The sequence below is a fragment of the Lonchura striata genome, chromosome 37 (assembly GCF_050655825.1).
Source record: "Lonchura striata isolate lonStrDom1 chromosome 37, ASM5065582v1, whole genome shotgun sequence".
NCBI lineage: Eukaryota > Metazoa > Chordata > Aves > Passeriformes > Estrildidae > Lonchura > Lonchura striata.
The window spans coordinates 15,030,902-15,050,722 of NC_140739.1; the positions used below are offsets into that span (position 1 = coordinate 15,030,902).

At 40.5% G+C, this 19,821-nt stretch overlaps 1 protein-coding gene across 2 annotated transcripts; it reads left to right on the plus strand.

Moving 5' to 3' along the window:
• Nucleotides 1–268: 268 nt before the first annotated feature.
• On the plus strand, nucleotides 269–19,700 carry LOC116184739 (reticulocalbin-3-like). Of its 2 annotated transcripts, XM_085565842.1 has the most exons (8): nucleotides 269–355; nucleotides 4,346–4,545; nucleotides 7,481–7,671; nucleotides 11,092–11,261; nucleotides 14,571–14,631; nucleotides 15,652–15,851; nucleotides 18,611–18,727; nucleotides 18,953–19,700. In XM_085565842.1, the coding sequence occupies exons 2-7, from the start codon at nucleotides 4,346–4,348 to the stop codon at nucleotides 18,716–18,718; spliced, it is 930 nt and encodes a 309-aa protein (XP_085421968.1). In that variant the 5' UTR covers nucleotides 269–355; the 3' UTR covers nucleotides 18,719–18,727; nucleotides 18,953–19,700. The 2 variants fall into 2 exon arrangements, with proteins under 2 accessions (XP_085421968.1, XP_085421967.1); XM_085565841.1 differs by having other exon boundaries at nucleotides 274–355; nucleotides 18,611–19,700.
• The last annotated feature ends 121 nt before the right edge of the window (nucleotides 19,701–19,821 follow it).

Consider the following 19,821-nt stretch of genomic DNA (forward strand, 5'->3'; position numbering starts at 1 on the left):
CGTCCCAATATAACCCATTACATCCCAATATAACCCAGTACGTCCCAGTATATCCCAGTACATCCCAGTATAACCCAGTATAACCCAGTACATCCCAGTATAACCCAGTATATCCCAGTACACCCCAATACCCCGCCCCATTCCCCCCCCCCCCCCCCGCGCTCATTTTGGGTTAAATTTTCGCCTTTTTGGCTCCGGCGCGCGGACGTGGCGCGCGGCAGCCAATGGGAACGCGCCTCGCCCCGCCCCACGCGGGCTCGGCCAACGCTGATTGGTCGATACCCCCAGAGGGGGCGTGGCCAACGCTGTGAGTGACAGCGGGACCCCCCCCGGGGTTGGGGCAGGACGAGACGAGGTGAGGGGGGGGGGGGCGAATTTTGGGGGGATTTTGGGGAATTTTGGGGGGGTCGTGAGGGTCCCGAAGGGTCCTGGGGGGTTTGGGGGGTGTGAGGAGGATTTGGGGGGAAATTTCGGGGAGTTTTGGTGGATTTTAGGGGAGATTTGTAGTGATCTGAGGGGAATTTGGGGTGTCCTGAGGGGGATTTTGGGGGGGTCTTGAAGGTCCCGAAGGGTCCTGAGGGGTTTGGGGGGTTCTGAGGAGGATTTGGGGGAGTTTTGGGGGGTTTTAGGAGAGTTTTCGAGGAGTCTGAGGGGATTTTGGGAAGATCCTGAGGGTCTTGAGGGGTTTAGGGGGTTCTGAGGAGGATTTGGGGGAGTTTTGGGGGATTTTAGGGGAATTTTGGAGTGATCTGAGGGGATTTTGGGGTGTCCTGAGGGGTTTGAGGGGGTTCTGAGGAGGATTTGGGGGAGTTTTGGGAGATTTTAGGGGAATTTTGGAGGGGTCTGAGGGGATTTTGGGGTGTCATGAGTGGTTTGGGGGGTTCTGGGGAGGATTTGGGGGAGTTTTGGGACATTTTAGGGGAATTTTGGAGGGGGCTGAGGGGATTTTGGGGTGTCCTGAGGGGTTTGGGGGGTTCTGAGGAGGATTTGGGGGAGATTTGGGGGATTTTAGGAGAGTTTTCGAGGAGTCTGAGGGGATTTTGGGAAGGTCCTGAGGGTTTTGGGGGTTCTGAGGAGGATTTGGGGGAGATTTGGGGAATTTTAGGGGAATTTTGGAGGGGTCTGAGGGGATTTTGGGGTGTCATGAGTGGTTTGGGGGGTTCTGAGGAGGATTTGGGGGAGATTTGGGGAATTTTAGGGGAATTTTGGAGGGGTCTGAGGGGATTTTGGGGTGTCCTGAGGGGTTTGGGGGGTTCTGAGGAGGATTTGGGGGAGATTTGGGGGATTTTAGGAGAGTTTTCGAGGAGTCTGAGGGGATTTTGGGAAGGTCCTGAGGGTTTTGGGGGTTCTGAGGAGGATTTGGGGGAGATTTGGGGAATTTTAGGGGAATTTTGGAGGGGTCTAAGGGGATTTTGGGGTGTCCTGAGGGGTTTGTGGGGTTCTGAAGAGGATTTGGGGGAGTTTTGGGGAATTTTAGGGGAGTTTTGGAGTGGTCTGAGGGGATTTTGGGGTGTCCTGAGGGGTTTGGGGGGGGTCTAGGGAGGATTTGGGGGAGTTTTGGTGGATTTTACGGGAATTTTGGAGGGGGCTGAGGGGAATTTGGGGTGTCCTGACTGGTTTGGGGGTTCTGAGGAGGATTTGGGGGAGTTTTGGGAGATTTTAGGGGAATTTTGGAGGGGTCTGAGGGGAATTTGGGGTGTCCTGAGGGGTTTGGGGGTTCTGAGGAGGATTTGGGGGAGTTTTGGGAGATTTTAGGGGAATTTTGGAGGGGTCTGAGGGGATTTTGGGGTGTCCTGAGGGGTTTGGGGGTTCTGAGGAGGATTTCGGGGAGATTTGGGGGGTTTTAGGGGAGTTTTGGAGGGATCTGAGGGGAATTTGGGGTGTCCTGAGGGGTTTGGGGGTTCTGAGGAGGATTTCGGGGAGATTTGGGGAATTTTAGGGGAATTTTGGAGGGGTCTGAGGGGATTTTGGGGTGTCCTGAGGGGTTTGGGGGGTTCTGAGGAGGATTTGGGGGAGTTTTGGGGGATTTTAGGGGAATTTTGGAGGGGTCTGAGGGGATTTTGGGGTGTCCTGAGGGGTTTGGGGGGTTCTGAGGAGGATTTGGGGGAGTTTTGGGGGATTTTAGGGGAATTTTGGAGTGATCTGAGGGGATTTTGGGGTGTCCTGAGGGGGATTTTGGGGTGTCCTGAGGGGTTTGGGGGGTTCTGAGGAGGATTTGGGGGAGTTTTAGGCGGGTTATAGGGACATTTTTGGGGTATTTTGGGTCATTTCGGGTTCGTTTTGCTCCATTTGGGCTCATTTAGGAGCATTTGCGGTCGGTTTAGGGACATTTTGGGCTCATTTCTCTAAATTTTAGGACATTTTGGGTTAATTTCTCTGCATTTTGGGACATTTTGCACTTGTTCCTCTCCATTATGGGCTAATTTCTCTCGATTTGGGGACACTTTGGGCTCATTTCTCTCCATTCTGGGCTCATTTCTCTCAATTTTGGGGCATTTTGGGTTCATTTCTCTCCATTTTGGGACACTTTGGGCTCATTTCTCTCCATTTCGGTCTCATTTCTCTCAATTTTAGGATATTTTGGGGTCATTTCTCTCCATTCCCTCCAATTTTCTCCCCATTTTGGGGCACTTTGCTCTCATTTCTCTCCATTTTGGGACACTTTGGGCTCTCTTCTCTCCATTTTGGGGCACTTTGCTCTCATTTCTCTCAATTTTGGGACACTTTGTGCTCACTTCTTTCCATTTTGGGGCATTTTGGGCTCACTTCTCTCAATTTTGGGACACTTCGGGCTCATTTCTCTCCATTTTGGGGACACTTTGAGCTCATTTCTCTCCATTTTGGGACACTTTGGGCTCATTTCTCTCCATTTTGGGACACTTTGTGCTCACTTCTTTCCATTTTGGGGCACTTTGGGCTCATTTCTCTCCATTTTGGGACACTTTGCTCTCATTTCTCTCCATTTTGGGACACTTTGCTCTCACTTCTCTCCATTTTGGGACACTTTGGGCTCATTTCTCTCCATTCTCGCCTCATTTCTCTCCATTTTGGGACACTTTGCTCTCATTTCTCTCCATTTTGGGACACTTTGGGCTCATTTCTCTCCATTCTCACCTCATTTCTCTCCATTTTGGGGACACTTTGCTCTCACTTCTCCCCATTTTGGGACACTTTGCTCTCACTTCTCCCCATTTTGGGACACTTTGCTCTCACTTCTCCCCATTTTGGGACACTTCAGGCACATTTCTCTCCGTTTTGGGACACTTTGCTCTCATTTCTCTCCATTTTGGGACACTTTGCTCTCACTTCTCTCCATTTTGGGACACTTCGGGCTCATTTCTCTCCATTTTGGGGCACTTTGGGCTCATTTCTCTCCATTTTGGGACACTTTGGGCTCACTTCTCTCCATTTTGGGACACTTTGGGCTCACTTCTCTCCATTTTGGGACACTTTGCTCTCACTTCTCTCCATTTTGGGACACTTCAGGCACATTTCTCTCCATTTTGGGACACTTCAGGCACATTTCTCTCCATTTTGGGGACACTTTGAGCTCATTTCTCTCCATTTTGGGACACTTTGGGCTCATTTCTCTCCATTTTGGGACACTTTGTGCTCACTTCTTTCCATTTTGGGGCACTTTGGGCTCATTTCTCTCCATTTTGGGACACTTTGCTCTCATTTCTCTCCATTTTGGGGACACTTTGCTCTCACTTCTCTCCATTTTGGGCCATTTTGGGCTCATTTCTCTCCATTTTGGGACACTTTGGGCTCATTTCTCTCCCTTTCGGTCTCATTTCTCTCAATTTTAGGATATTTTGGGGTCATTTCTCTCCATTCCCTCCAATTTTCTCCCCATTTTGGGGCACTTTGCTCTCATTTCTCTCCATTTTGGGACACTTTGGGCTCATTTCTCTGCATTTTGGGACACTTTGGGCTCATTTCTCTCCATTTTGGGGCACTTTGGGCTCATTTCTCTCCATTTTGGGGACACTTTGTGCTCATTTCTCTCCATTTTGGGGCACTTTGCTCTCATTTCTCTCCATTTTGGGACACTTTGCTCTCATTTCTCTCCATTTTGGGGCACTTTGGGCTCATTTCTCTCCATTCTCGCCTCATTTCTCTCCATTTTGGGGACACTTTGCTCTCACTTCTCTCCATTTTGGGCCATTTTGGGCTCATTTCTCTCCATTTTGGGACACTTCAGGCACATTTCTCTCCATTTTGGGACACTTTGCTCTCACTTCTCTCCATTTTGGGACACTTCAGGCACATTTCTCTCCATTTCGGGACATTTTAATCTAATTCCTCTCCATTTAAGGACGCTTTTTCCTTTTTCTCCCCGCAGATGCCGCTGTGGCCGCTGTGGCCCCTGCTGGCTCTGGCCCTCGGGGGGTCCCCCCACGCCCCCCACCCACATTTCGGGGCTCCCCCCACGCACGACCACGACCCCGAGGGGCTTTTCTGGGACCACGCCGCCATTTGGGGGGCGCAGGAGGCGCGGGAGCAGCGGGAGCTGCCCCCCGAGGAGTCGCGCCGGCGCCTGGGGTGAGAGGCACAAAGTCCCTGAGAATTCACCCAAAATCCCCCCAAAATGCCTGGAAATTCCCCCAAAAATTCCCCAAAAATTCCGGAAAATTCCCCCAAAATTCACTAAAATTTCCCCAAAAATTCCTGAAAATTGACTAAAAATTCCCCCAAAAATTCCTGAAAATTCCCCCACAATTCACTAAAATTTCCCCCAAAAATTCCTGAAAATTCACCCAAAAATTCACCGAAAATTCCCCCCAAAATTCCTGAAAATTTCCCCCAAAAATTCCTGAAAATTCCCCCAAAATTCACTAAAATTTCCCCCCAAAATTCATGAAAATTCCCCAAAAAATTCACCCAAAATTCCCCCCAAAATTCCTGAAAATTCCCCCAAAATTCACTAAAATTTCCCCCCAAAATTCCTGAAAATTCCCCCCAAAATTCACCGAAAATTCCCCCCAAAATTCCTGAAAATTTCCCCCAAAATTTACTAAAAATTCCCCAAAAAATTCCTGAAAATTCACTAAAAATTCCCCCAAAAAATTCCTGAAAATTTCCCCAAAAATTCACTTAAAATTCCCCAAAAAATTCACTAAAAATTCCCTTCGAATTCCTGAAAATTTCCTGAAAATTTCCCCCAAAAATTCACTAAAATTTCCCCCAAAAATTCCTGAAAATTCACCCAAAAATTCACTAAAAATTCCTGAGACTTCTCCCAAAAATTAATGAAAAATTCCTGAAAATTCCCCTAAAATTCATTAAAAATTCCTGAAACCTCTCCCAAAAATCCAAAAAAATTACTGGAAATTCTCCTAAAATTCACTAAAAATTCCTGAAACTTCTCCCAAAAATTCCTGGAAAATCTCCTAAAATTCACTAAAAATTACCCCAAAAATTCCTCAAAATTTCCCTCAAAAATTCACTAAAAATTCCCTTCGAATTCCTGAAAATTTCCCCCAAAAATTCACTAAAAATTCCTGAGACTTCTCCCAAAAATTAATGAAAAATTCCTGAAAATTCCCCTAAAATTCACTAAAAATTCCTGAAACTTCCCTGAAAAATTCCTGGAAATTCTCCTAAAATTCCTAAAAATTCCCCCCAAAAATCCAAAAAAAATTTTTGCAAAACTTCCTGGAAATATCTTTAAAAAAAATTCCCAAATATCTTTAAAAAATCCCCAAAAATCCCTAAAAAATCCCCCAAGAAAAACCACTTAAAAATGCACAAAAATTCATTAAAAACCCCCAAAAATTCCCCAATTTTTTTTTTTAACCCCAAAAAATCCCCAATTTTTTTTTTTAAAACCCCCAATTTATTTTTTTTAAAATCCCCAATATTTTTTTTAAAATCCCCAATTTATTTTTTTTAAATCCCCAATTTATTTTTTTTAAATCCCCAATTTATTTTTTTTTAAATCCCAAAAATCCCCAATTTTTTTTTTTTAAACCCCCAATTTATTTTTTTCAAAACCCCCAATTTATTTTTTCTTAAACCCCCAATTTATTTTTTCTTAAACCCCCAATTTATTTTTTCTTAAACCCCCAATTTATTTTTTCTTAAACCCCCAATTTATTTTTTTTAAAACCCCCAATATTTTTTTTAAAACCCCCAATTTATTTTTTTCAAAACCCCCAATTTATTTTTTTTAAACCCCCAATTTTTTTTTTAAAACCCCCAATTTATTTTTTTTAAAACCCCCAATTTATTTTTTTTTTAAATCCCCAATTTTTTTTTTTAAAATCCCCAATTTATTTTTTTTAAATTCCCAAAAAATCCCCAATTTTTTTTTTTAAATCCCCATTTTTTTTTTAAAAATCCCCAATTTATTTTTTTTAAAACCCCCAATTTATTTTTTTTAAATCCTCAATTTATTTTTTTTTAAATTCCCAAAAATCCCCAATTTTTTTTTTTAAATCCCCAATTTTTTTTTTTAAATCCCCAATTTATTTTTTTTTAAATTCCCAAAAATCCCCAATTTTTTTTTTTAAATCCCCAATTTATTTTTTTTAAAACCCCCAATTTATTTTTTTTTAAACCCCAATTTATTTTTTTTTAAATCCCCAATTTATTTTTTTTAAAACCCCCAATTTATTTTTTTTAAATCCCCAAAAATCCCCAATTTTTTTTTTAAAATCCCCAATTTATTTTTTTTAAATTCCCAAAAATCCCCAATTTTTTTTTTAAATCCCCAATTTATTTTTTTTAAAACCCCCAATTTATTTTTTTAAACCCCCAATTTTTTTTTTAAAACCCCCAATTTATTTTTTTTTAAACCCCCAATTTATTTTTTTCAAAACCCCAATTTATTTTTCTTAAAACCCCAATTTATTTTTTTTAAAACCCCCACTTTATTTTTTTTAAAACCCCCAATTTATTTTTTTTTTAAAACCCCCAATTTATTTTTTTCAAAACCCCCAATTTATTTTTTTTAAAACCCCCAATTTATTTTTTTTAAACCCCCAATTTATTTTTTTTAAAACCCCCAATTTATTTTTTTTTAAATCCCCAATTTATTTTTTTTTAAATCCTCCAATTTATTTTTTTTAAAACCCCCAATTTATTTTTTTTTAAATCCCCAATTTATTTTTTTTTAAAACCCCCAATTTATTTTTTTTAAACCCCCAATTTATTTTTTTTTAAAACCCCCAATTTTTTTTTAAATCCCCAATTTATTTTTTTTTAAATCCCCAATTTATTTTTTTTTAAATCCTCAATTTATTTTTTTTTAAATCCCAAAAAATCCCCAATTTTTTTTTTTAAACCCCCAATTTATTTTTTTAAAACCCCCAATTTATTTATTTTTTAAACCCCAATTTATTTTTCAAAACCCCCAATTTATTTTTTTAAAACCCCCACTTTATTTTTTTAAATCCCCAATTTATTTTTTTTTAAATTCCCAAAAATCCCCAATTTATTTTCTTTTTAAAACCCCCTAACCCGTGGCTGTCGGCAGGCTGCTGGCGGCGCGGATGGACGCGGACGGCGGCGGGCGCGTCTCGCGGGAGGAGCTGCGCGCCTGGATCCTGCGCAGGCACCGCGCCGCCCGCCAGGCGGCGCTGCGGAGCCACCGCGCCCGCCTGGACCGCGACCGCGACGGCGCCGTGGCCTGGAGCGAGTTCAGAGAGCGCAACTTCGGACACGGCGGTGGGAAATGGGAATTTGGGGGATTTTGGGGGTTTATTTGGGGGTTTTTTGGGGGTTTATTTGGGGAATTTTTAGGGGATTTTTGGGGGATTTTTGGGGGATTTTTGGGGGAATTTTTAGGAGATTTTTGGGGTTTTTTGGGGGCTTTTATAGGATTTTTTTTGGGATTTTTGGGGAATTTTTGGGGAATTTTTAGGGGATTTTTTTGAGGGCTTTTATAGGATGCTTTTGGGGATTTTTAGGGGTTTTTTTGGGAATTTTTAGGGGATTTTTGGGGGAATTTTTAGGGTTTTTTTGGGGATTTTATAGGATTTTTTTAGGGGGTTTTAGGGGGTTTTTGGGGAATTTTTAGGGGTTTTTTTTGTGGGTTTTGGAGGGCTTTTATAGGATTTTTTGGGAGGTTTTTAGGGGAATTTTTGGAAATTTTTAGGGGATTTTTGGGGGAATTTTTAGGGGATTTTTGGTTTTTTTGGGGGGCTTTTATAGGATTTTTTTAGGGGGTTTTTGGGGGAATTTTTAGGGGGTTTATAGGGGATTTTTGGGGTTTTTTTGGGGGGCTTTTATAGGATTTTTTTAGGGGAATTTTTAGGGGGTTTATAGGGGATTTTTGGGGGGATTTTATAGGATTTTTTTAGGGGATTTTTGGGAGAATTTTTAGGGGATTTCTGGGTTTTTTTAGGGGGCTTTTATAGGATTTTTGGGGGGGATTTTTGGGGGATTTTTGGGTTTTTTGGGGGGCTTTTATAGGATTTTTTTAGGGAATTTTTAGGGGATTTTTGGGGAATTTTTGGGGAATTTTTAGGGGGTTTATACGGGATTTTGGGGGTTTTTTTGGGGTTTTTTGGGGGGGTTTTATAGGATTTTTTAGGGGATCTTTAGGGGAATTTTGGGGAATTTTTAGGGGATTTTTGGGGATTTTATAGGATTTTTTTAGGGGGTTTTAGGGGGTTTTTGGGGAATTTTTAGGGGATTTTTGGGGAATTTTTAGGAGATTTTTGGGGTTTTTTGGGGGCTTTTATAGGATTTTGGGGGGGATTTTTAGGGGGTTTTTGGGGGAATTTTGGGGAATTTTTAGGGTTTTTTTTTGTGGGTTTTGGAGGGCTTTTATAGGATTTTTTGGGAGGTTTTTAGGGGATTTTTGGGGGAATTTTTAGGGGATTTTTCAGTGTTTTTGGAGGGCTTTTATAGGATTTTTTGGGAGGTTTTTAGGGGAATTTTGGGGTTTATTTGGGGAATTTTTAGGGGATTTTTGGGCTTTTTTAGGGGATTTTATAGGAGTTTTTAAGGGGATTTTTAGGGGGTTTTTGGGGGAATTTTTAGGGGATTTTTGGGGTTTTTTGGGGGCTTTTATAGGATTTTGGGGGGGATTTTTAGGGGATTTTTGGGGGAATTTTTAGGGGATTTTTCAGTGTTTTTGGACGGCTTTTATAGGATTTTTTGGGAGGTTTTTGGGGGAATTTTGGGGTTTTTTTGGGAAATTTTTAGGGGATTTTTGGGTTTTTTTAGGGGATTTTATAGGATTTTTTTAGGGGATTTTTAGGGGGTTTTTTGGGGAATTTTTAGGGGTTTTTTGTGGGTTTTGGAGGGCTTTTATAGGATTTTGGGGGGCATTTTTAGGGGATTTTTGGGGAATTTTTAGGGGATTTTTGGGGAATTTTTAGGGGATTTTTGGTTTTTTTTTAGGGGATTTTATAGGATTTTTTTAGGGGATTTTTAGGGGATTTTGGGGGAATTTTTAGGGGATTTTTGGGGGAATTTTTAGGGGTTTTTTGGGGGCTTTTATAGGATGTTTTTGGGGATTTTTGGGGGGATTTTTAGGGGATTTTTGGTTTTTTGAGGGGGGCTTTTATAGGATTTTTTGGGGAATTTTTAGGGGATTTTTGGGGTTTTTTTAGGGAGCTTTTATAGGATTTTTTTGGGATTTTTGGAAGAATTTTTGGGAATTTTTAGGGTTTTTTTTTGTGGGTTTTGGAGGGCTTTTATAGGATTTTTTGGGAGGTTTTTAGGGGAATTTTTGGAAATTTTTAGGGGATTTTTGGGGGAATTTTTAGGGGATTTTTGGGGTTTTTGGGGGGCTTTTATAGGATTTTGGGGGAATTTTTAGGGGATTTTGGAGGGAATTTTTAGGGGATTTTTTGGGGGAATTTTTAGGGTTTTTTTAGGGTTTTTTTGGGGGAATTTTTAGGGGATTTTTGGGGGAATTTTTAGGGGATTTTTGGGGTTTTTTGGGGGCTTTTATAGGATTTTGGGGGGGATTTTTGGGGGATTTTTGGGGTTTTATTTGGGGAATTTTTAGGGGATTTTTGGGGGAATTTTTAGGGTTTTTTTGGGGGAATTTTTAGGGGATTTTTGGGGGAATTTTTAGGGGTTTTTTTTGGGGGTTTTGGGGGGAATTTTTAGGGGATTTTGGGGTTTTTTTGGGGGGCATTTATAGGATTTTTTTGGGATTTTTAGGGTTTTTTTGTGGGGGTTTTTATAGGATTTTTTAGGGGATTTTTGGGGGATTTTTAGGGGAATTTTTAGGGGTTTTTTTGGGGGGCATTTATAGGATTTTTTGGGGATTTTTAGGGTTTTTTTGTGGGGGTTTTTATAGGATTTTTTAGGGGATACTTGGGGGAATTTTTAGGGGATTTTTGGGTTTTTTTTAGGGGGCTTTCATAGGATTTTTGGGGGGATTTTTGGGGGAATTTTTAGGGGATTTTTCGGTGTTTTTGGAGGGCTTTTATAGGATTGTTTGGGAGGTTTTAGGGTTTTTTTTGGGGAATTTTTAGAGGATTTTTTGATTTTTTTGAGGGTTTTTATAGGATGCTTTTGGGGGTTTTTAGGGAGTTTTTTGGGAATTTTTAGGGGGGGTTTGGGGGGAATTTTTTGGGGATTTTTAGGGGATTTTTGGTTTTTTGGGGGGGCTTTTATAGGATTTTTTGGGGATTTTTAGGGGATTTTTTGGGAATTTATAGGGGATTTTTGGGGGTTTTTAGGGGACTTTTTGGGGACTTTTTGGGGACTTCTGGGGAATTTTTAGGGTTTTTTTGGGAATTTTTAGGGGATTTTTTTGAATTTTTGGGAAATTTTAGGGGATTTTTGTGGGCTTTTTTGGGAGGCTTTTATAGGATTATTTTGGGGATTTGTAGGGAGTTTTTTTGGGAACTTTTTGGGAATTTTGGTGAATTTTTTTGGGATTTTTTGCCAGTTTTGGGGAATTTTGGGGGAGAATTTTTGTGGATTTTTTTTTGTGTCTCTTTGAGTATTTTCACCAATTTTGGGGGATTCTTTTCAGGTTTTTTGCCGATTTTTTTGCCAATTTTTTGCCAATTTTTTGCCAATTTTTTTGATTTTTTCACAGTTTTTCGGGGGGAGTTTTTGGGAATTTTGGGGTGATTTTTTCTGCTAATTTTCCCAATTTTTTGTTCCCCGTTCCAGAGGATTTTGGGGGCTCCCCTGACCCCGATTCCCACCGGAAGCTTCTGGAACGTTCCCGGCGCCGTTTCCTGGCGGCCGACGAGGACGGGGACGGGCGGCTCGAGGCCGCCGAGCTCGACGCCTTCCTCCACCCCGAGGACTTCCCCCGGCTCCAGGACCTGGTGGTGCAGGTGAGAATTCCCAAAATTCCCGAAATTCCCAAAAAAATCCCGAAATTCCCCGAAAAATCCCGAAAACCGCATCAAAAACGGTCAAAAAATGGGATTTTTAGAGGATTTTTGGGGATTTTTTTGGTCATTTTGGGGGGATTTTTTAGGGATTTGGGTGGTGCAGGTGAGAATTCCCAAAATTCCCGAAATTCCCAAAAAAAGCCCGAAATTCCCCGAAAAATCCCGAAAACCGCATCAAAAACGGTCAAAAAATTGGATTTTTAGAGGATTTTTGGGGATTTTTTTGGTCATTTTGGGGGGATTTTTTAGGGATTTGGGTGGTGCAGGTGAGAATTCCCAAAATTCCCGAAATTCCCAAAAAAATCCCAAAATTCCCAGAAAAATCCCGAAAACCGCATTGAAAACGGTCAAAAAATGGGATTTTTAGAGGATTTTTGGGGATTTTTTGGGTGGTTTTTTGGGGGGATTTTTTTGGGATTTGGGTGGTGCTGGTGAGAATTCCCAAAATTCCCGAAATTCCCAGAAAAATCCCGAAATTCCCAGAAAAATCCCGAAAACCGCATCGAAAACGGTCAAAAAATGGGATTTTTAGAGGATTTTTGGGGATTTTTTGGGTGGTTTTTTGGGGGGATTTTTTTGGGATTTGGGTGGTGCTGGTGAGAATTCCCAAAATTCCCGAAATTCCCAGAAAAATCCCGAAATTCCCAGAAAAATCCCGAAAACCGCATCGAAAACGGTCAAAAAATGGGATTTTTAGAGGATTTTTGGGGATTTTTTTGGTCATTTTTGGGGGATTTTTTAGGGATTTGGGTGGTGCAGGTGAGAATTCCCAAAATTCCCGAAATTCCCCAAAAAATCCCGAAATTCCCCAAAAAATCCCGAAAACCGCATCAAAAACGGTCAAAAAATTGGATTTTTAGAGGATTTTTGGGGATTTTTTTGGTCATTTTGGGGGGATTTTTTAGGGATTTGGGTGGTGCAGGTGAGAATTCCCAAAATTCCCGAAATTCCCCAAAAAATCCCGAAATTCCCCAAAAAATACCGAAAACCGCATCGAAAATGGTCAAAAAATGGAATTTTTAGAGGATTTTTGGGGATTTTTTTGGTGATTTTTGGGGGATTTTTTAGGGATTTGAGTGGTGCAGGTGAGAATTCCCAAAATTCCCAAAATTCCCCAAAAAATCCCGAAATTCCCCAAAAAATCCCTAAAACCGCATCGAAAACGGTCAAAAAATGGGATTTTTAGGGGGTTTTTGGGGATTTTTTTGGTGATTTTTGGGGGATTTTTTAGGGATTTGGGTGGTGCAGGCGAGAATTCCCAAAATTCCCAAAATTCCCCAAAATTCCCCAAAAAATCCCGGAAATTCCCAGAAAAATCCCGAAAACCGCATCAAAAACGGTCAAAAAATGGGATTTTTAGGGGGTTTTTGGGGATTTTTTTGGTGATTTTTGGGGGATTTTTTAGGGATTTGGGTGGTGCAGGCGAGAATTCCCAAAATTCCCGAAATTCCCAAAAAAATCCCGAAATTCCCCAAAAAATCCCGAAAACCGCATCGAAAACGGTCAAAAAATGGGACTTTTAGAGGATTTTTGGGGATTTTTTTGGTCATTTTGGGGGGATTTTTTAGGGATTTGGGTGGTGCAGGTGAGAATTCCCAAAATTCCCGAAATTCCCAAAAAAATCCCGAAATTCCCAAAAAAATCCCGAAAACCGCATCGAAAACGGTCAAAAAATGGGATTTTTAGAGGATTTTTGGGGATTTTTTTGGTGGTTTTTTTGGCATTTTTGGGGGATTTTTTAGGGATTTGAGTGGTGCAGGCGAGAATTCCCAAAATTCCCAAAAAAATCCCGAAATTCCCAAAAAAATCCCGAAAACCGCATCGAAAACGGTCAAAAAATGGGATTTTTAGAGGATTTTTGGGGATTTTTTTTGTGGTTTTTGGGGGATTTTTTAGGGATTTGAGTGGTGCTGGTGAGAATTCCCAAAATTCCCAAAATTCCCAAAAAAATCCCGAAATTCCCAGAAAAATCCCGAAAACCGCATCGAAAACGGTCAAAAAATGGGATTTTTAGGGGGTTTTTGGGGATTTTTTTGGTGATTTTTGGGGGATTTTTTAGGGATTTGGGTGGTGCAGGCGAGAATTCCCAAAATTCCCGAAATTCCCAAAAAAATCCCGAAATTCCCAGAAAAATCCCGAAAACCGCATCGAAAATGGTCAAAAAATGGGATTTTTAGAGGATTTTTGGGGAATTTTTTGGTGATTTTTGGGGGATTTTTTAGGGATTTGAGTGGTGCTGGTGAGAATTCCCAAAATTCCCAAAATTCCCAAAAAAATCCCGAAATTCCCAGAAAAATCCCGAAAACCGCATCGAAAACGGTCAAAAAATGGGATTTTTAGAGGATTTTTGGGGATTTTTTTTGTGGTTTTTGGGATTTTTGGGGGATTTTTTAGGGATTTGAGTGGTGCAGGCGAGAATTCCCAAAATTCCCAAAAAAACCCAAAATTCTCAAAAAAATCCCGAAAACCGCATCAAAAACGGTCAAAAAATGGGATTTTTAGAGGATTTTTGGGGATTTTTTTGGGTGGTTTTTTGGGGGATTTTTTAGGGATTTGGGTGGTGCAGGTGAGAATTCCCAAAATTCCCAAAAAATCTCGAAATTGCCCAAAAAATCCCGAAATTCCCCAAAAAATCCCGAAAACCGCATCAAAAACGGTCAAAAAATGGGATTTTTAGAGGATTTTTGGGGATTTTTTTGGTGGTTTTTTTGGCATTTTTGGGGGGAATTTTTTGGGATTTGGGTGGTGCAGGTGAGAATTCCCAAAATTCCCAAAAAAATCCCAAAATTCCCAAAAAAATCCCGAAAGCCGCATCGAAAACAGTCAAAAAATGGGATTTTTAGAGGATTTTTGGGGATTTTTTGGTGTTTTTTGGGTTTTTTGGGGGGAATTTTTAAAGGAATTTTCCCAAATTTTTGGTGATATTTTTGGGGAATATTTTTTGAATTTTCCAGGAATTTTTCGTGAATTTCCCAGGAATTTTTTTGGGAATTTTGGGGAATTCTTCGGGATTTTTCCCAGAAATTTTGGGGGGAATTTTTGTGATTTTCCCAGGGAATTTTGGGGAATTTTTGGGATTTTTTTTCCAGGAATTTTGCGGGAGTTTTTTGTGAATTTTTGGGGGAATTTTTGCGGATTTTTGGGGGAATTTTTTGGAAATTTTTAACAAAGTTTCCAGGAATTTTGGGGGGGAATTTTTGGGAATTTTTTGGAATTTTTGGGCAGAATTCCCAAATTTTGCCTCCCCAGGAGACGATCGAGGACCTGGACCGGGACGGGGACGGATTCATCCAGGTCGACGAATACATCGGTGAGCGGATTTCGGGAATTTGGGGGAAAATTGGGGAATTTTGGGGAAAATTGGGGAATTTTGGGGGTCCTTGCCTCCATTTGTAGGGATTTTTGGGAATTTTAGGAGGATTTTTGGCAGAATTTTGGGATTTTCTGGGGATTTTGGAGGAAATTTTGGGGGATTTGGAGAGATTTTTTAGGAATTTTTGGAATTTTTTTGGAATTTTGGGAGTCCTTGCCTCCATTTTTAGGGATTTTTGGGAATTTTAGGGGAATTTTGGGGGTTTTTTTTGGTGGCATTTTTTGAATTTTTTTAGGGGTTTTTTGGTGATTTTTGGGAATTTTTGTGGCATTTTTTTGGAGGGGATTTTTGAGGATTTTTTGAGGGTTTTTTTTTGGGATTTTTTTGGGAATTTTTGTTGCATTTGGTGAGATTTTGGGGGAATTTTTTGGCATTTTTTGGGATTTTTTTAGGGGATTTTTTTGGTGATTTTTTTGGCATTTCTGGGATGTTTTTTGAAGGAATTTTTTGGCTTTTTTGGGTTTTTTTTTTTGGTCTTTTTTTAGGAATTTCTTGTGGATTTTTTGGGAATTTTTTTGGGATTTTTTTGGTAGGTTTTTTTGGGATTTTTTGGTGGTATTTTTGGGGGTTTTTTTGGGGGATTTTTTGGTGGCAATTTTGGGATGTTTTTGAGAAATTTTTGAGATTTTTCCGGAGATTTTTGGGGGTGTTTTTTGAGTGATTTTTTCACATTATTTGGGGACTTTTTTTTTAATTTTTTTTGTGGCATTTTTGGGAGAATTTTTGAGGATTTTTTTGTGGCTTTTTTTGAGATTTTTTGCGAGGTTTTTTTGGGATAATTTTTGGGATTTTGACGCATTTTTTCCGAGATTTTTTTGGGATTTCTTTACGATTTTCTTCATTTTTTTGTCGATTTTTTTGGGTTTTTTTCCCCGTTTTTTCCCCTTTTCTTGGCTATTTTTGGCTTTTTTGGGATGGGGATTTTTTTGCTAAGGAACTTTCCTTTCTCTTTTCCAGCTGATTTATCCGAGGGCCCCCCGGGCTCCCCGGAGCCTCCCGAAATTCTCCGGGAACGGGAACAATTCCTGCGGCATCGGGATCGCGACGGCGACGCCCGACTCGGACCCGACGAGGTCAAATTTTGGCTCAGCCCCCCCAGCCCCGACTGGGCCGGGGTCGAGGCCGAGCACCTGATCCACCACGCCGACCTGGACCAGGTGAGAATTCCCAAAATTCCCGGAATTCCCAAAAAAATCCATTCATTCGCAAAAAAATCCCGGAAAATTTGGGGTTTCGGGGCAATTTTGGGGCATTTTTGGGGTATTTTTTGGGAATTTTGAGCTAAAATGCAAGCAGCTGATCCTGGACCAGGTGAGAATTCCCAAAATTCCCGGAATTCGCAAAAAAATCCATTCATTCCCAAAAAAATCCCGGAAAATTTGGTGTTTTGGGGCCATTTTGAAGCATTTTTAGGGGATTTTGCGGCATTTTTGGGGTATTTTTTGGGAATTTTGAGCTAAAATGCAAGCACCTGATCCTGGACCAGGTGAGAATTCCCAAAATCCCAGAATTCCCAAAAAAATCCATTGATTCCCAAAAAAAATCCCAGAAAATTTGGGGTTTCGGGGTAATTTTGGGGCATTTATGGGGTATTTTTTGGGAATTTTGAGCTAAAATGCAAGCACCTGATCCTGGACCAGGTGAGAATTCCCAAAATTCCCGGAATTCCCAAAAAAATCCCGGAATTCCCAAAAAAAATCCGAGAAAATTTGGGGTTTTGGGGCCATTTTGAAGCATTTTTAGGGGATTTTGGGGCATTTTTGGGGTATTTTTTGGGAATTTTGAGCTAAAATGCAAGCACCTGATCCTGGACCAGGTGAGAATTCCCAAAATTCCCGGAATTCCCAAAAAAATCCATTCATTTGCAAAAAAATCCTGGAAAATTTGGGGTTTCGGGGCCATTTTGGGGCATTTTTAGGGGATTTTGGGGCATTTTTGGGGTATTTTTTGGGAATTTTGAGCTAAAATGCAAGCACCTGATCCTGGACCAGGTGAGAATTCCCAAGATTCCCAGAATTCCCAAAAAAATCCCGGAATTCCCAAAAAAAATCCTGGAAAATTTGGGGTTTCGGGGCCATTTTGGGGCATTTTTAGGGGATTTTGGGGCATTTTTGGGGTATTTTTTGGGAATTTTGAGCTAAAATGCAAGCACCTGATCCTGGACCAGGTGAGAATTCCCAAAATTCCCGGAATTCCCAAAAAAATCCCGGAATTCCCAAAAAAATCCTGGAAAATTTGGGGTTTCGGGGTGATTTTAGGGGATTTTTTGGGCTCAAATCCAAGCACTTGATCCTGGACCAGGTGAGAATTCCCAAAATTCCCGAAAAAATCCCAGAATTCCCAAAAAAATCCATTGATTCCCAAAAAAATCCCGGAAAATTTGGGGTTTCGGGGCCATTTTGGGGCATTTTTAGGGTATTTTGGGGCATTTTTGGGGTATTTTTTGGGAATTTTGAGCTAAAATGCAAGCACCTGATCCTGGACCAGGTGAGAATTCCCAAAATTCCAGGAATTCCCAAAAAAATCCCAGAATTCCCAAAAAAATCCCTGAATTCCCAAAAAAATCCTGGAAAATTTGGGGTTTCGGGGCCATTTTGGGGCATTTTTAGGGGATTTTGGGGCATTTTTGGGGTATTTTTTGGGAATTTTGAGCTAAAATGCAAGCACCTGATCCTGGACCAGGTGAGAATTCCCAAAATTCCAGGAATTCCCAAAAAAATCCCGGAATTCCCAAAAAAATACTGGAAAATTTGGGGTTTCGGGGCCATTTTGGGGCATTTTTAGGGGATTTTGGGGCATTTTTGGGGTATTTTTTGGGAATTTTGAGCTAAAATGCAAGCACCTGATCCTGGACCAGGTGAGAATTCCCAAAATTCCCGGAATTCCCAAAAAAATCCCAGAATTCCCAAAAAAATCCTGGAAAATTTGGGGTTTCGGGGCCATTTTGGGGCATTTTTAGGGGATTTTGGGGCATTTTTGGGGTATTTTTTGGGAATTTTGAGCTAAAATGCAAGCACATGATCCTGGACCAGGTGAGAATTCCCAAAATCCCAGAATTCCCAAAAAAATCCCGGAATTCCCAAAAAAAATCCTGGAAAATTTGGGGTTTCGGGGCCATTTTGGGGCATTTTTAGGGGATTTTGGGGCATTTTTGGGGTATTTTTTGGGAATTTTGAGCTAAAATGCAAGCACCTGATCCTGGACCAGGTGAGAATTCCCAAAATTCCCGGAATTCCCAAAAAAATCCATTCATTCGCAAAAAAATCCCAGAAAATTTGGGGTTTCGGGGCCATTTTGGGGCATTTTTAGGGGATTTTGGGGCATTTTTGGGGTATTTTTTGGGAATTTTGAGCTAAAATGCAAGCACCTGATCCTGGACCAGGTGAGAATTCCCAAAATTCCCGGAATTCCCAAAAAAATCCCGGAATTCCCAAAAAAAATCCTGGAAAATTTGGGGTTTCGAGGCTGTTTTGGGGCATTTTTAGGGGATATTTTGGGCATCTTTTTGAGATTTTTTGGGATATTTTGGGGATATTTGGGTAGAATTTTTGGGAATTTTTCGGGGATATTTTGGGGGTTCTTTGTGAATTTTTGGGGATGTTTTTGGGATATTTTGGGAATATTTGGGGGGATTTTTGGGAATATTTTGGGAATGTTTTAGGGATATTTTAGGTATTTTTGGGAATATTTTGGGAATTTTTTAGGGATATGTTGGGGATTCTTTGTGAATTTTTTGGGGAATTTTTGGGGATTTTTTAGGGCTATTTCGAGGATTCTTTGTGAACTTTTTGGGATATTTTGGGAATTTCTGGGGGGGGGTTTTAAGGAATTTTTGGGCCATTTTGGGTGGGATTTTTTTGGAGGCGGATCCCAAATTTTCTGGAATTTTCTGGAATTTTTCCCGAATTTTCCCCAGGACGGGGCCCTGACCCGGGAGGAGATTTTGGGGCGTTGGGAACTTTTCGTGGGGAGCCGAGCCACCGACTACGGGCAGGACCTGCACCGGGCCCACGACGAGCTCTGAGCCCAAAAAAACCCAAAAACAACCCAAAAACAACCCAGAAACATCCCAGAAATATCCAAAAAATATCCCCAAAAACATCCCAAAAACATCCCAGAAACAACCCAGAAACAACCCAGAAATATCCAAAAAATATCCCCAAAAACATCCCCAAAAACAACCCAAAAACATCCCAGAAACAACCCAGAAACATCCCCAAAAACAACCCCAAAAATATCCCAAAAACAACCCAAAAACAACCCAAAAACATCCCAAAAACAACCCAAAAATATCCCAAAAACATCCCAAAAACAACCCAAAAACATCCCCAAAAACATCCCAAAAATATCCCAAAAATATCCCAAAAACAACCCAAAAACATCCCCAAAAATATCCCCAAAATATCCCAAAAATATCCCAAAAACAACCCAAAAACATCCCCAAAAATATCCCCAAAATATCCCCAAAAACATCCCAAAAATACCCAAAAATATCCCAAAAATATCCCAAAAGTATCCCCAAAAATATCCCAAAAACATCCCCAAAAATATCCCAAAAATATCCCAAAAACATCCCAAAAACATCCCAAAAACATCCCCAAAAATATCCCAAAAACATTCCAAAAATATCCCAAAAACATTCCAAAAACACCCCCAAAAACATCCCTAAAAAATCCCAGAAATATTGCCAAAATATTCCCAAAAATACCCCAAAATACCGAAAAATATCCCCAAAAATACCCCCCTAAATTCCCTAAAATACTCCCATACATTCCCAAAAATAGTCCCAAAAATTCCCAGAAATATCCCCAAAAATAGTCCCAAAATATCCCCAAAAATTCCCAGAAAACATCCCCAAAAATAGTCCCAAAAATTTCCTTAAATAGTCCCAAAAAAATCCCAAAAATATTCTCAAAAAATTTCCAAAATATTCCCAAAAATTTTGAATTTTGGGATCTTTGGGAATAAAAATTCGGGGTCGCTCCCCCCGATCCCAAAAATTCCAAGTCCGAGTCGATTTTGGGGGAAAATTGGGAATTTTGGGGGGAAAATGGGAATTTTGGGGGGAAATTGGGAATTTTGGGGGGAAATTGGGGATTTTGGGAGGAATTTGGGGATTTTGGGGGT